At 34.5% G+C, this 17,335-nt stretch overlaps 2 protein-coding genes across 2 annotated transcripts; both read left to right on the forward strand.

The window, feature by feature from the left end:
- Nucleotides 1–8,773: 8,773 nt before the first annotated feature.
- Nucleotides 8,774–12,310, forward strand: LOC116010631 (trafficking protein particle complex subunit 6b-like). The gene is made up of 4 exons (XM_031250115.1): nt 8,774–8,992; nt 11,200–11,317; nt 11,395–11,623; nt 12,012–12,310. Exons 1-4 carry the CDS (start codon nt 8,841–8,843, stop codon nt 12,038–12,040), a joined length of 528 nt encoding a protein of 175 aa, XP_031105975.1. The 5' UTR covers nt 8,774–8,840; the 3' UTR covers nt 12,041–12,310.
- A 1,384-nt stretch (nt 12,311–13,694) lies between these two features.
- On the forward strand, nt 13,695–16,707 carry LOC116004228 (LOB domain-containing protein 20-like). Its single transcript, XM_031244194.1, has 2 exons — nt 13,695–14,120; nt 16,251–16,707. The coding sequence occupies exons 1-2, from the start codon at nt 13,707–13,709 to the stop codon at nt 16,599–16,601; spliced, it is 765 nt and encodes a 254-aa protein (XP_031100054.1). The 5' UTR covers nt 13,695–13,706; the 3' UTR covers nt 16,602–16,707.
- The last annotated feature ends 628 nt before the right edge of the window (nt 16,708–17,335 follow it).

Genomic DNA, 17,335 nt, shown 5'->3' on the forward strand with positions numbered 1-17,335 from the left:
TGAGACGGTCTCACACAAGTTTTTGCCTTCAACATTTACTCTATATACATACAAGGGTTCCTTATATATAAGGAGTGGGTGGAGTGGGGGAGGGGACAATCAAGGGCGAATTCAAAATTTCCTTTCAATGGGGCGAAGAAGTGAAAGTAAAATGAATTAAAAATTGTTCAAATATAAAGTTCGAATATAAAAATATCAAATACAAAATGCATTAAAATTACAATACAAGTTAAAGTTTATGATGAAATACAGGCAAATGCAAAGAAAACTAATTGTCTTAATACAATAAATTCGATAGTGTGTGTTTTGTGTGCACTGTGCGTGCTTCGTGCGTGCACTTTACGTGTATGATAAAAAAACAAATGACCCCATTTATCAATATTATTGCATTTAACCTGGTGGTGGCGAGGCAGAGACGGACTATGCGATGGCGAGGCAGAGGCACAACCGCGTAGAGTAGAGAACGTTTAAAGAATTTGGGGAATTGCTCAGAACAAATGAAATTATATATATAACAGCCTCAAAATAACGTCGTTTTAGGGCTGTCGTTGCCCCATGACAACTCCACCCTTGGGGACAATTGCCCCAACACTATTTACAATTAATATTTGTGTTATTCATTTGGTAAATTCTTGGATGATTCAAAAGCGATAGCAAATTGAATATAAGAAAAAAAATTATTATATAGTGTCATCCATTTTATAGAATTGTATTTCCTTATATTTTGCAAGTTGTATGTATAAAATATAAAGTATTGTAACCAATGGTATTATAAAATTTCGTTAAATATAAATTTGTTATATAGAATTATAATTTGGTCTAACCCATTGATATAAACGTATCATGTTTGATATTAGAATTGTTGTGGCATGCGTCACATTTTCTATAAGGTTGTTGGCTAATTTATTGCAAAGAAATATGGCAAAAACTTGTTCGTAAAACCGTCAGGTCAAAATAAAAATATAATACATATACTGAAAAATGTAATACTAAATAAAGTGTTTTTTACTTATAAAGCTAAGTATAATATTTTTGAATAAAAATATAATACTTTTACATTTTGATTTAAAAGTATTACTCGATATGCACATTTTTTTCTCTTTCCTTTATAAATAACAAGCACTTTATTCCTTATTAATATTACAATTTTCAGTATAAGTATTGCATTTGCATCTTGATCCGACCCATCTTATGAAAAAAGGATTCATGAGACGGTCTCACAAGAGAGTCATTCAAGAAATACTTTGGTTTAGAATTAAATAAAAAATTTCTAAAAATTATATGAATTTTGAAATGTGGTTCATGTAGTATTATTCCATCCTAGCTAGCTATCACAAGAGTGTTACCTAAAACGTGCATTTAATAGTCAATAAAATGGTATAAAGTATGAGATAAGGTTATCTAAAGTCAATCCAAGTAGGAATGGGGGAATGGAGAAAAAAATTGTTGTTATGTTAGTGAACCTGGTTGGCACGCATGAAATTAATTAGACAAACAGTTGGGGATGGTATGCGTGATCAAATTCTGCCGTTTCATTATTTGCTACATCATTCACTAATCACACATATGCTCAATAGGATCAAACTTATTTTCTCTTTATGTTGGCGGCATGAATTGACTTAAGTGTTAAATAAGCCTCTGAATAGAATATAACAAGTCCTAATAAAATAGGCCCTATGCAATAATATAATTTGGGTCCTCTTTTATTTAATTATAAATATAAAATAAAAATATAATGTTCATTAACATACACTCTTGCACTAATTAAACTGCCATAATATAATTTGGGTCCTCTTTTATCTAATTGCAAATATAAAATAAAAATAGAAGGATTAGACTAAACTATCATGAATTGACCATAATGAAGACTACTTTATCTAATAATTGATGTTGATTATCATCATTTTGTTCATCCACTTGAATTTCTTTTATAATAAATTTATTAAGAGCTCCTTTTTTTAATTCGAAATAATATGCAAAGATGGATAATTAAGAATATAATATAATATATTGATATTAAATAGTTTATACATAGTTTGGGCTAAGAGCCCTATAAGAAATAGAAATCTTAGAATGCCTCATATTAGAAGTCTTTGTTACTTTGGGAATAAGGAGCCCAATCCTTATTACATTATGAATAATAAGCCCAACCCTATTAAACACCTAAGTTGTTTCGTACTGGTATTATTCTTGGGCTTTCTTGATCCATTGACTTTTTTAGGTCGGTCCATGTAGCCCAGACCCTTTTGGTTTACTAGTCCGACTGGTCAGACCAGTATACCATCCATCAATACAAGAGATTCTAATAGTAAAAATGAATAGAAAAGGTATGTACCTAAATAGAATGCTCCCCTTCAAGCTCATAAGTGGTACATGTGTAACACTCTGTAAAATCCTAACCCGAAAATTATTTTAATTAATTTTTTTTTATATAGATTTATTTTCAACTAAGCCCATTTTCAAAACAAAAGACATTTAGTAAAGTATTTTATTATAAGAGCCCCATTTTTAAAGTATGGATTATATATGTATACTAGTCCATATCTAATATTTTATAAATTGGATTTCAAGACTACGATGGACCTCCATTAATTTTATACTTATATGTATAGGACTTGAATTTCTTAGCCCAACAAATATTTATAGTGCATTTTATAAAAACCTAAGCCTATTAAACCTTATCCTAAAATATCTTCTAACCTAATCTATACATATATATATATACATATATATATATATATATATGTATATGCACCTGTGTATATAAATAGAATATCTTCTAACCTAATGTATACGTAAAGCTAGCTTTCTCTCTTCTCACTTTTGCCTTTTATGCCACTCAGCCTTCCCTACACTCTCAATTTGATCTTCATTTCATCATCACCATTTTCTCACCAAGATTCCTCCTTTTAGCTTCTTGGAAAAAGATTTGGTGAGCTTATTCCTCTGCATTCATTTTCTTACCTTAGTTTGCATTCTTTTAAGACATTTCCTTTGTTTGTGTTGGGTTTTGAGGGATGTAAGATGATCAGGAAGGTGAGGAGATGCTAGGATGAGTTACTATGGAGATTTTGCTTGGTTTTGCTAGCTAGAAGGTAAACTCATGTCCACTAAAACATTCTTTTTCCACGTCTAAGCTACTATGTATATTTTCTTTGTTTCTGAGCATGTTTTAGTTGTAAAATCTATGAAATGTGAGTTATCTTGGTGTTAGCTTGTATTGTAAAATATTCATACTGGTATCTTGAGATGTTGTTGATGTATTTTGGTATAGCTTGTGAAGTTTCGAAGTGCTGTTGTATTCTGAAAAATATTTGTCATAGCTTTGTCTATTCAAATGATGTTTGAAGTTTTTTCTTGAGAGCCTGAGCTAAGGGCCTAGCAGGCCCATTACTTCGACCTTCTAGGTCAAAATGGAGAGGCGTGGCGAGCATGGGATACCCGTTACACCTCACTGTTTTTTTTTTCGTGAGGTCCCAGGTGATGGGCCACCCATGCCCGCCACTTCTATGTTGTTGTTCTGCTCTGTTCCAATTTTGAAATTCTTCTCGTATTCTAGTATGTAATCTGTTTTAAATATGATTTTATATCCAATGCTATGACTTGATCTTTTCTATGAATTAGTGGTGTTTTCCTGATCAAAATCTATTTTAAATACTCATAATTTGTACCCTTAATACCTCTGATTTTATGTACAAATGAGGCTATGCTGTACTTACTGGAAGGATTTGATAAAAATATCTACTTGTGTATATATATACATATATATGTGTGTGTGTGTGTGTGTGTGTGTATTCTTGGAAATATTTTACCCCTAGTACTTGAAAATGTTGAATAAACTATTTTGGGTTGTGTCTCGCAGTTATGTATATATGCGATTACTTACCTTAAAGAGCATGCCTTGAGATAAATTGATTTGAAACATATATATGTATATGTTGTGGGTTGGCCAATGTTGGAGGATTTGAATATCTAGGACTACGGTTCTATTTGTGTATATGATGAGATTCTTGAGCTGCGGTCCAACTTGATCTTAGGGCTGCGATCCTAATGATATTATTTGTGAGTACCTGGTAGAAACATATCATGGGTACTAGAGCTAGTAACTGCCCGCTTAGCTTGAAATCCCAGTTAGAGCGTGCGCACACTTAAGGTTCTAGATATGCTTCTTGCTAGTATTTATACTAGTACGGTTATGCCGATTGTTGTTGAGATTGATATTGACTGTTGATGATGAACTTGGTTCCTCCACACTTGTGCCTTTGTTGTTGAATTTGGAATGTTATTATTACCCTATTGATTATGTTGATGTCTTGAGATTTGAAAGGAATTATGACTATTAATACACTATGAGTTGAATTGGAATTTCCTTGTTTTGTTATAGCATGTTCAATCCGTCTAGAATAATACTATACTTGCTCTTGGTTCTTGTAAATCTATCTTTCAAGTGTTATTATATGGTTGCGTGAGATGTTTCATTTTTATTGCATTCCAGCTGATTTGGTAGTCCGTCAATTCGTGTGCTATGAGTCTAAGTTATTCTATAGAATGTCCTATTGTGTAGATTTCCTTTGATTCCTTCTTGTTATTTCTACTATGAAATTCCGGTCTCAATCAAAACCCTTTCTTAGAGTTGATGATAAGAATGAATGGCACTTATGTGTTAAGATTTACTTTTACTCTCTAAACTCTTTTAAAAGTTATATACGTATCTATGTTTTACGTGATGGAGTGGGATCTTACTTAGCTTCATTTGCTAACGTTTAAATTAATATTTTCAGGTACGGAGTAGATTCCCCGTGAGAGAGATTAGCCTTGAGAACTTAGCACTGTTTTCCTTTGTTTAGTTCTGTACTGTTGAACTTAGATGAGACTTGTGATGTATTTCAAACTTAGTTATATTTTGGATGTTGACTTTAGATTTTCCTATCTTGTGGATGTTAGACTTTAGCCTTGCACCTAGGTTTAGATTAATCTAGCTATGTCGTGGCACCGCTAATTTTAGCTTGACTCTTTTCGCTTCCACATTGAAAATTTTCTTTTAAAATCCTAATATTATCTAGATTTTACTCTTTAATTTCATTATTCCGGCTTTAGAATTTGGGGTGGTTACAACATGAGCTTGGCAGTGATGGCATTGAATGTTTGAGAAAGTAAGCACTTTTCAAAAATGCCAGCCAATTGCTGATTGGATTGAACAAAAGTGGTGTGTAGTGTGTCATAAGCAATATTGTCAAGAACGAAATGGCAATCAATTTCTACATGTTTGGTTTGTTCATGAAAGACATGATTGATAACAATGTCGAGAGATGCTTGATTGTCACAATGTTAATATGCATGATGAGTTGGTGTATGCAATTTGGATAAGAGTGTTCGAAGCCAAGTGATTTCACTTGCTTCACTAGTCATAGCATGACATTCTACTTCATCGGAGTACCGAGAAACTGTAGTTTGCTTCTTCATAGACCTGGCAATTATCGACACGACCCGTTAACACGACACGAAACCGGACACGAAAATAACGGGTTAGTGTTTAGCCTTAACATGTCCCGGGTCGTTAACGGGTCAACCCGTTAAGAACCCGTTATGTTTTCGTGTCTTAACATGTCAACCCGTTAAACCTATTAAGAACCCGTTTAACCCGTTAATATTATTGTGTTAACCCGCTTACACAGACATGTTTAGAACCCGCTAAAAACCATTGTCATTTAGGTAAGAACCATTGTCATTACAAAATATATCATGAACATGATTAAGAATAAATTTGCTACTCGTTCTCAACCTGGTCCTTTTATTTGGCATTCTTCAATTCCTTCTTGTATTGAACGTTTAATTTAATGAAGTTGCATTGTTTGATTTTCAAAAAAAAAAAAAGAATAAATTTACTACATTAGGCAAAGATCATACACCAATTATTGACGTTCAACAATATGAAATTTGAATGTTTATTGTGTTCAATTTTATTCTAAAAACTAGTATGGACTTCTTTAATTATGATTTTTGGATGTCATTTTATAATTTTATGAATGTTATAAATTGAATATTTTTTTAGTTTGTTTGATAGATTGGATTGTATGTTTTATTTCTTTATTATATAACTTAACTTTAAATTTTAGTTTTTAATATATCAATCGATTTAACGAGTTTCGTGTCATATCGTGTTTACATGATCCGAAACCCGTTAACAAAACGTGTCTATCGTGTCAACCCGTTTAACCCGTTAACAAATCGTGTTCGTGTTTGTGTTACAATTTTGAACTCGTTAACCTTAACGTGTCGTGTTCGTGTCGTTATCGTGTCGACCCGTTAACGAACGCGTATACACGAATTGCCAGGTCTACTTCTTCATTTGCCAAGATAGTGGACTTGTTCCTAGGAAAGTGCAATACTTCGTAGTTGAGCAATGTGTGGTTGGACAGGAGGCCTAGTAAGCATGCAATTTCATGGAGAAGTTTGAAGATAACAATATACCATAGTTGAGTGACTTTTTGAGATAGTGTCAGTCTTGAGAGCTGCCTGCTAATGCGTGTCACAAGGTGTGGACATGAATTGAGAGAGAAGATTGACTGCATAAGTGATGTCTGGCCAAGTAATTGTAAGGTAGAGCAAACAACCAATCAATCATCTATTTATGGATTACGCGAGAAGTTCACCAATATCTGCAGTGAGTTGATGGTAAACCTCTTGGGGTTAGGGTGGGTTTACAAGCCAGCAATCCGGTATCAGATAAAATCTCAATGGCATATCTATGTTGGTTTAAGAAAATTTTAGCGTGGGATCGTGCAACTTCTATCCTAAGGAAGTAATTTAATGGACCCAAGTCATTGTATTGAGATTGATATGTAAGGTACCATTTGAGATTTGTGATGATGGTCGGATCATTCCTTGTATTAACAATGTCATCAACATAAACAAGTAGTTGTGGAGGAAATCTAACATCTTGAAATGAGGAGTGTGTTGGTTATTGGAATTTGTGTATAAATAGAGGCTTTCTACTTCAGTGATGTTCACGAACTAAAAGGAGAATTCCTTAGTGATTTTGTCAATTATATCAGGTATATTTTATTCGATCATAACTCAATTTATGAAGTAGATTATTATGAAGGCTATCTCATATTTCTTATAAGAGCGAAGCTGTTTGATCAAATGTTATATACGACTATGATGAAGCTTTTGAAGGCTTGTTGATTGGCGTGCACGAATACATCCACAATTGAAGATTTGAAGAATTATTTATTGTACTTAACGTAATCCATTGTTGAATGGTGTTGGTACTTTTATTTTTGTAATTCTTTGTTTTTTTTTAGTGGATTGGGTTTTCGTGAGTGGCCCCGCTGATGTAAGAGTATTGCTCCGAACTACGTTAACAAACCTATATGTGTTGCAGTTAAAATGAGTGGCCCCACTCACAAGATTTGGTTTTCGTGAGTGGCTCATATGTGTTGCATTTAAAATATTATGTGCATGAAGATAACATATTAGAGTCATTTCCATTTTTGGTCCTACTATTATTGCGGCATTGCCAATTTTAGTCCACTTCATTAATTTTTGTCACATTACGGCCAGTCTTATTTAGTCCTTGCCACTTTTAGTCCACCGTTAAAATTTTCGTCAAATGGTCGTCCAAAACATGGGTATTTTTTGTCTTTTCATACTTTTGTCATCTCCTTGACCCTTTGCAGTGGTTTTCCTTACACATTTTCATCCAATGAAGAGGCCCGGCGGAAGCCATGTGAGCCATATTACAAAGCCATGGCTTTCGCCGGACCTCTTCATTGGATGAAAATGTGTTAGGAAAACCACTGCAAAGGGTAAATGAGATGATCAAAGCATGACAATACCAAAATATCTCTATTTTGGACGGTTATTTGACGAAAAATTTAACGGTGGACTAAAAGTGGCAAGTACTAAATAAGACTGGTCGTAATGTGGCAAAAATTAATGAAGTGGACTAAAATTGGCAATGCCCCAATAACAGTAGGACCAAAAATGGAAATGACTCTAACATATTATGTGCATTTACATATATTCAAGGCACATAATATGTTAATTGATATGCACATAAATTGTTAACGACATACACATAAATATGTTAACAACATATTATGTGTTTGCAGTTACCAGATTATGTGTTCGTAATTAACATATTATGTGTATGTAGCTAACTTGTTATGTGTCTTTATTATCGAAATGGTCCCTCGACTATTACGAAATTATCAATTTGGTTCTCGACAATTTTTCATGCCCAATTAAGTCCCTCGACTTTGAAAAATTTAATCAATTTGGTCCTCTATTTATTTTTCCGTAAAACATCCGTTAAATCAGGACAAAATTGGTAATTTTGCTATAGTCAAGGGACAATTTCAGTGAAAATTAGTTACCAATTTGGTCCCGATTTAACGGATGTTTAACAAAAAATAAACGAAGGACCAAATTGGTTAAATTTTTTAAAGTCGTGGGACTTAATTAGTCACGAAAAATTGTTGAAGATCAAATTGGTAATTTCGCAATAGTCGAGGGACCATTTTGGTAATAAACTCTTTAATTTATTTATAGATACATAATCTATTAATTATAGGCACATAATATGTTAACGGTAAATACATCATTTAAATGTTATTTTGAACCAGGATCCATTTGCCTATGGTATAATTTGACATGAAAACGGGTGGGAAAAAAAAATTATTTTTCAAGACTGAAGGTTTCAATTTTTTGGGTCTATTACATTTTTTTCCCTATATTTGGGCAATGAGATAAAAAGGGTGGGTGGGGATCCATTGATCCGATAAAGAAAACGGGTCAATGCTCGAAACGAGCTGGCGGTAGAGAGAGAACGAAAGATGGGGAGGGAGGTATCAGAGAGCTGCGTGGAGAGTCTTCTAACCGAGATTGTTTCTTCTTACTGCAATGGCTTCTATGCCGACAAGCCGGAGCTCGCCGCCCGCCGCATTGAAGCCATCGGATTTCAAGTTGGTCACCAGCTTTCTGAAAGGTCAGCATACGCCACTCTGCTATCTTCTGAAACTGAATCCGTGACCTAATTCCCAGTAATTTTTGTATACTGAAACCAAAATACTAAAGAATTTTCGTGTTTCCTGATAGTTGATTGTCTCTGAGATGCCAAATGTGTATGTGAATTTGTCGGAATTTAGGTTCTTTTAAGATTTAATTTTACAAAGTTTAAATGCATTAAGATTTGATCAGGAATTTGGTGAGAAGTTCCATTATTTATCATTTCTTATCATAGTCCCGGGAGCTAACTGCTAAAGTAGAGCTTCGTTATTGAAATGTTCTGAATTGAAATACTAATTAGCTGTTACTGCATTGGTAGAGTGCTCTCTTGCTTTCCTTAACTATCACTGACTTTGGTCCTTATCCCTGGGCGATTGAACGGCAATTGGTTCAAGTTATATAACATAACCAAGGGAATGTGAGATCTGGAATGTCACATTCCCATGTTTGGTTCAATTGTCTTCCTTTTCCAAGGGAATATAACATTCCCTCCACATTGGTTTTTGAAGGGAATGTGATTCCCTTACAACTCTTAGGTTTTATAAGATTCCCATGCATAATTTCTATTTTTGCACTTCTAATTCTCATTAGTATGAAATATATATTTTATGTTTTTTTATAATTATATACTTTATTTTATATCTTATTACGTCATGTTAGCTTATATAGTAATTTTGTTTATCGAGTTCAAGCTCTTAGTTAATTATTTTTAAATCATTTACTTATACATGTTACCATTGCCTTATTTATTTATTTTAATTTTGAAAATTATTGAAATACACAAAAATATGTTAAGGGTATTAAAGTAAAAAAGCATTATAACATAAAAAGAATACCCCTAAACCAAACATGATTATATTACATATCTCTATTTTAACCAAACACAGGAAGCTAACATTCCCAGCAATCTAACATTCCCTAAGCTAATCTAAGCATTCCGTCGACCAAACGGTTAATGATTTTATTGATTCTTTCCCTTTTGTATGTCATCACCAAATCATGAATCATTATATGTTTAGGGGTAGGTGTAAGGATATCCTAAGTTTTCTCTCTTAATTTTTAAATTGTACAGTGTCCAAGCTTTTCCTTTGGTCTTGCTGGGTATGTCTGCAATTTATAAGCTAATATGATTACTGGGCTTAGTGAGATCACTTTATTGTGCTTCAAGTCATATTCACATGGAATCCATCTTTAAAAGTTGTTTTCTTTTATGTTCTAGACTTATTACATAGTGCAGTTATGGTATGAACAAAGACATATACTCATAGCATTTGTTTAATGCATTAACTAGATTGACTCATAGGATTGATCTTTTACCAATTCCCATAATTTGCGTCTTATAGGTCATGAAAGAGGTACTTCATTACCTATTGGTGATTTTAACTTTAAAGTAAGATCAAGGGGGAAGAAGAAGACACTTCATTACAGCATAAATAAGCTGAAAAATCGAGTGTTGGTCCATGGAAAATTGTTTTTTTTTTATCCTTCTAACTGAGTAGATCATTATTATTCTGCCACATTCATGACACTTAGGCTATCCCCAATAAGGGGTTCTTTCACGTATTTTAAGAAAAGGAAGAGGATGTGGAGGTGAGAGAGGGGAGAGAGAGAAAAGAGGAGGTCCTCCTGCAAGCATCGGTTCTTTCTCTGAATTATGGGGCCCACTCAGAAAAGAAATACAGCAACTTGCGCGTGTTTTGCGCGCAAGCTGCGCGCCCAGCGGGCGCGTGCGCCCCTGGGCGCGTAAATACATTGATTTAATTTAATTTTTTTTTTCAGTTTGATATTTATTTTTGTTTTTCCTTCTCTTTTTTTCTTCTACCCTCATTTTCTCTTTCCTAATCACACTTACAAAATTCCCTCAAAAACAACACCAAAGTTTCATCTATTGGAGAAGGCCTTAGTATTGTCTACTATATCGTTATATGTTATGTCAGAGGGCCCACTTTTGAACAGATCACTCGGCGTACACATGTTCAATCGTATAAGCATTAAAGTGACTTCTATTTACCCCTACTGCTCAAAATCTAGCTTGTCCCATGTCTAGCTGAGAATATATTTGGTCGTAATCTCACTTTGGCTAGGAGACCTACAAAATTCTAAGTGGTTTGATGCATTACATTGGCTCATCTCCTTAACACTCATGTTTCTCTGAAGACACTCATATGCTTTTATCTACTATTGTAGATACACAATGGAACGACCTCGATTCAGTGACCATTTGGAAGCTATCAAGTTCATTTGCAAGGATTTCTGGTCTGAGCTCTTTAAGAAACAAATAGACAACCTAAAGACAAACCACAGAGTGAGTTTGAGGATTCACATTAAGCTTGTTTCTTAAGCAATTATGAGCTCACTCTTGTGATCTTTTGTCCTCCTTAGGGTACCTTCGTGTTGCAAGATAATGAGTTTCGTTGGCTATCTCGGATGCCAATGGATCCATCTCTTGAAACTTCTGGTTCTATTCAAGATCCTTCAGCCATGGCTGAGAACAAAGCTGCACAAGCAACAGGCATGCATCTCTATTTCCCTTGTGGAATCATCAGGGGTGCACTTTCAAATCTGGGAATTTCCTGTGCAGTATCCGCAGATATATCTAACCTGCCTGCATGTAAGTCATGTCTTTTATTGCTTCGTGGTATTATTTCATGTTTATCCTTCGTTGAAGAAACATGCAAATATTATTGTATGGAAGGCAGGAAGGGTATAAATATTATTGCTATATACTAAAGTAGTACAAATTTTAGTGTGCCAAAATTATGGCCTTAGGGCATTACTATAACAACACATACTGTATTAGACTTCATTTTTTAGGATAGGCGGATAGCCAATTAAATATAAAAAAAAAAAAAAAAAAAAAAAAAAACTACCCCCAATGATTGCAAGAAAATAGTATAGATTCTTGTTATGATCTAGATTTTTGCCACTTGATGAATTGATAAGGCAAAGCACTCCTGAGTTATTTCTGATACACGTGTATGTGTTCATAATTTAATCAGGTTCATTTGTGGTACGTATTAAGGTTTGACAAGCTCTTGCAAGAATTAAGGGTTGGCTCTCCACTTGTGTGCTAGATCTGGTCAGCCATATGAACTATCTTCTTCCTCTTATATTCTCTTCTCTCTCTTCCCCTTTGTTTTGGGTTTCAAGTTATAGAGACTGGAGTGCAAATTTGTGCATGAATCAGCACACATGGCAGTTGTGGTCAAGTATAGAGTTTCAACTGAACTATTGTAATAGCCACCTATATATATATATTCCCAGGGTTTTTCTTTAATTGCCTTGGATTTTCTTATTCCTCCACTTTACTCAAAAAAGCAATTAGGTCCTTAAACTTGTAAAAGTTGTAATTAAGTCTATCATTATGTTATTTTGATGCATTAAAGTCCAAAAACTAGTTAGGGACTTGTTATTGTAGGTAGGGGTATCAATGTGGGCTAGCTCGCCCCATTGTCTTTGTGGGTTGGGCGCCTGTGAAGCCCACGGACTAAGAAGTATGCAACCCTAACCCGTGCCATGTGGGCTCGCAGGCCTTGCAAGCCTAACTTAAAAAATAAAAAAATTATTATATTATTTTATTTTATATTCAAATAATTTAACATAAACCATATTAAATATTTTTGTGTTTAAAAATTAAAAAATTTTACATTTTTAAAAATTTAATGTTGTGTGTGTGTGTGTATAAAAAATTTATTTTGTTTTGAAAAGCCCGTGGGCTAGCTCGCGAAGCCCGCATTTTCGTGAGCCAAAATTTCTAGGCTCTAACCTACTCCACTATGGGGCAATTTAGGGCTAGCCTGCGGGCTTCGGCCCACCTTGACACTTCTAATTGCAAGTTACTAAAGTTCTAGTTATATTCTGACCATATTTTGCCAACAAATACCGGAGACCAGCGACTGTTCCACATACTCTAGTGACCTGATTGATTTTTGAGCTTTAATGTTTCAAAACATGTTGATGGAATTAATTGCAGAGGTTAGCGGCCCCAACCTGGAAGGGGGTGGGGATAGAGGACACCTGAAAAATGAAAAATAATAGCATCCCACACGCCACGGGCAGCACAAACCTTGTGCCCTCCCATCCCACCAAAGACAGCACTGCTGCTATCCATCCCACCACACCACACCACAATAACAATACAAAACAATCACCAACTACATTTTTCTTTCTGTTATGCCACAAAACAAAATGTTCCTCATATACCACCCTTTCCACCTCCTTTTTTTTCACTTTATTTCTTCTTTACATCTGCATTTCAGTTACAACTATAATCAATCACGTGTCTGCTATGTAATTTCGTATTTAGAGAGTGGCTAATTGGGTGACGAATGTATTTCATTACCTTTTGTTTGAATTGATACCACCAAACTTACAACTATGGTGATCATGATTATGATGATGATATACGTATCCAAATCAAAATAGTACATACTATTACTGTATATTCTTCTCTTCTATCTAAACCTACCTTAAACGTCTCTTCCTTTGCCAAACCCATTCACGAGACTTACGTGCCCTTCTTATTATTTTTTTTAATACTTTACTATTTATATATATATATATTTATTTATATAAACACAAGTTTAGTTTATGCAATCTTTCTCTTTCAATTTCCATACTCATTACACTATTCTCATTTCCCTAGCTCACACTCATCAATATATCAATAACTCCAGTACAGTATACTTAACATTATGGATGCCCAGTCCCACCCGCATAGCGACGGCAGCGCTTCCTCCGACGCTGCCCCTCGGCGTAAATGCACGGGGAAGCGAGCGGCTCCGGAGCCCGGAGCTACACCACCTCCGGCTCCTGCTCCGGCGCCGGCGGCCATCACAATACAAGCCCCTTGCGGTGCATGCAAGTTCCTGAGGAGGAAATGCGTGAGTAGTTGCATCTTTGCCCCCCATTTTGGCTCCGATCAAGGGGCCGCCCGCTTCGCCGCCGTCCACAAGGTGTTCGGCGCCAGCAATGTCTCCAAGCTTCTCTTGCACATCCCGGCAAACCGCCGCCACGACGCCGTCGTCACCATCTCCTACGAGGCTCAGGCCAGGCTCTCCGACCCCGTTTACGGTTGTGTCTCAACAATCCTCACCCTGCAGCAACAGGTTCGTTCAACTTTATTTCTTTATACCATCACACATTTTTCTAGACATTAATTACTAAATTTGACTGCCCTTTACCAGTCTCAGTGCAACAATTTCTCAGCCACAAGTTACTATTAGTCTTTACTGGCATCAGCCCAACACATACATACATGATATATAAATGAGGGAGAAAGAATTAAGGTTGAAAAATGTTAGATGAAATGAAGTGATTAGTAACGTAACCTAAGTTTGGTCTTGTTTTTGGTTGACATACAATATAGATGAAGTCTCATCATCAAGAAGATGGAGACGAGGTTAGGCACACAGGTCACATACAATATCAAATTAAATTATTAAAATGTCTTCAATTAATTAATTAATATATATAATATGTGTTTCATTTAATTGCCCCACCCAACATTCAGTGTTTAATTTATTTAAAAACGTTTTGAAATAATTCAATTCAGATATTACAAATCCAATACTTATTTCGAGAATCTAGTCAACAATAAATTTGAAAAAAATAAATGTTAATGAAGTTGGGAGATCAGAGAACTATTTGTATAATTGCTGTGATTATTATACATACAAAAGGTGTAACTGATCAATAATATATATTGGTAGATCTTAATCTTTTAGACTTTTACTATTTAATTGATTGAAGATTTGATTTTATAAATTGAACGACTGAAACAATACTAAATAAATATAATATATTGATTGTGTTGGACATGTATATATATGCAATAAGGAATTTAATTTTTTTAGTGGTGGAGTTTGACATACATCAAATATTCAAATGTATATATATTTCAAGCTAGCAACGTACCCACACGCAATAAAGAGAGATTTTTGTTCTTTTTTTGAAAACAAAGAGATATTTTTTGTTTTGTTTTTTTTTTTTTTGGGAAATTTTTTGTTATTCATTACTTGTACATATTCGATTGTTGCAAGCACCCCATGCACCTTCTCCATTATATATATATATATATATATATATATATATATATAAGGACATGTTTGGTTCGCTGGAAAATGTTTTTTTGTGAATTTGAGGAAAACATTTTTCATTGGTAAACATTTTTCTCAAAAATGAGGAAAGCAATTTTCATAGCTTCGCTTAGTATTTTGTTTTTCATGGAAAACATTTTTAATGAAAAACAAGTAGGACAATTATGCTCTCACCAATTTTTATTAATTACTATTACTCCGTATTATTGTTGTTGTTATTATTGTGTTGGGTATAATTGTCTTTATACTCATTATTTATTAAAATTTCAAGTTCAACCGAACAATGGAATCAATATAGTATTTCCACTAATTTATTTTTCACCAACTAAACAATGTAATTAATTTTTTATGTAGTTCCTTTTAAATATTTTTTCTGCGAACCAAACAGATCGTAATGCTAATTGACACTTTAAAATTTTTCTATGTATATATATAATTTAGTTAGCAAAACATTAATATTTTGATTGTATTACTTATATAATGTTCAATTTCATTACACTTAAAATTATGTTACATTCAAAAAAAAAAAAATTGGTTACAAAAATGCTAAGATAATCTAAATATCATCCTAGCTAATAGAATAAGACAAACATGTAATACAAATATTATACAACCTCAAAGCATCACCTTTTATATTCCTTGAGGGGGTAATTGTAGGTCACATGAGTTGTACGACCTCCCATGCATATTGATATTGTAGTAAGATCCTTGCAATCATTATATATAACTAAAATTGTTAGAGCAAGCTTAATAGTGAGTTTTTGTGCAAGCTTTTTTCAAGCGGAGCGAGAAGGAAGAGAGAAGAGGAAAAGAAAAAAGAAAAAAAAAATCTTAAAAACAAAAAAATAAAAATAAAAAAATATTGTTATTCATGTGTCAAGTTGGGCGAGACAGTTCCCTTCACGCGTTCCCATTCAGTGAATACCACAAAAACCTTAAACTTAAAGAAAAAAATCTACATCAAGTTTTTTGTTCCCAAAAAGATAACAGTTAACTAGACCACCGAGAGTTTCTTTCACACATGGACCAACCTACACTAAAAAATTGAATCAAATCAAATCAATTAGCTAACTTTATAAACCCATATATTCTTTCTTATATTTTCAAGGCGGGAACAAATTGAATTGGCAATGTGTGCAGGTGGCATCTCTTCAAGCAGAGCTTGCAATGGTACAAACACAGATAATGAACAGCAGATTTGCAGTAGCAAATGCCCTTCAGACTTCTCAGCAACAACATCAACATCAACATCAACAACAACAACAGCATCTTCAGCAACATGCAGCAGCTCTGCAGCCTGCATATTCCAATACTTCTTCTGCTTCAAACAATCTCCTAAACATAAGTAACTTCAGCTCCAATTTCGACCTCACCTCCGGGGCCCCTAATTTCGACCCCATTGTTCAGCTCTCACACCCCTCCCAGGAGGAAGAGGAAGATGAAGAACAGAGCCACAACCCCATTGCATTTACCAATCACATGTTCCGTTAGTCCTTTCTTGATGAATAATAATATGCATGGGATCCAAAATTAGGAGAAAAGAAAATCATACAATGTCTGTCAGCCAGAGTTTTCTCTTTTGAGTTTTTGTTTTTGTTTTTTCCTGTCATTGACATTGAATCAAGCTGAGTGTTAAGCAATACTGAACTCGGTTGTTCAAAGCAATTCATTTTGTGTTTTGTTAAAATTGAATCGCAAGGTTGCAGAAGGCACTAGTCGAGTAATGATTATAAAAAATAATAATAGGCTCTAGCCGCTCTACACAGAGCATCACCATTGCCCATCGTCCAATGTTTTCAGCTGTCCAGTCGTCACAACCACACTCTACGTAGTCGTCATTGTCACAGTTGCGCTGTCCAGCCAGGAGGTTTGCAACTCGGTCGAGTTGGACACCGAATTAGGCCAGTTGGCCGCCTAGTTGGCCAATCGACTAAATGACGCATAGAGGTGAAATTCTCTCGGCGGCCTAGTGACGCCTATGAATTTTTACAACAGTGATTGAATGACTCGAATTGCACATCACACAAATTAAGGTAGCAAAAATGTTGAATCTTCAATGGGATTGTTTGATCTTTCCATCTTCATGAATGCAATTGTTGGAGAGAATGCAAGACAGTATGCAATAGATGATACATCATAGAAATTATTCTTAAAAGGAATATTCATCGATTTAACAACTTAGATCAACTCGCGGAACGAACACCTAGTCCAAGATGCACATCACA

This window comes from Ipomoea triloba, chromosome 2, assembly GCF_003576645.1.
Source record: "Ipomoea triloba cultivar NCNSP0323 chromosome 2, ASM357664v1".
Classification (NCBI taxonomy): domain Eukaryota; kingdom Viridiplantae; phylum Streptophyta; class Magnoliopsida; order Solanales; family Convolvulaceae; genus Ipomoea; species Ipomoea triloba.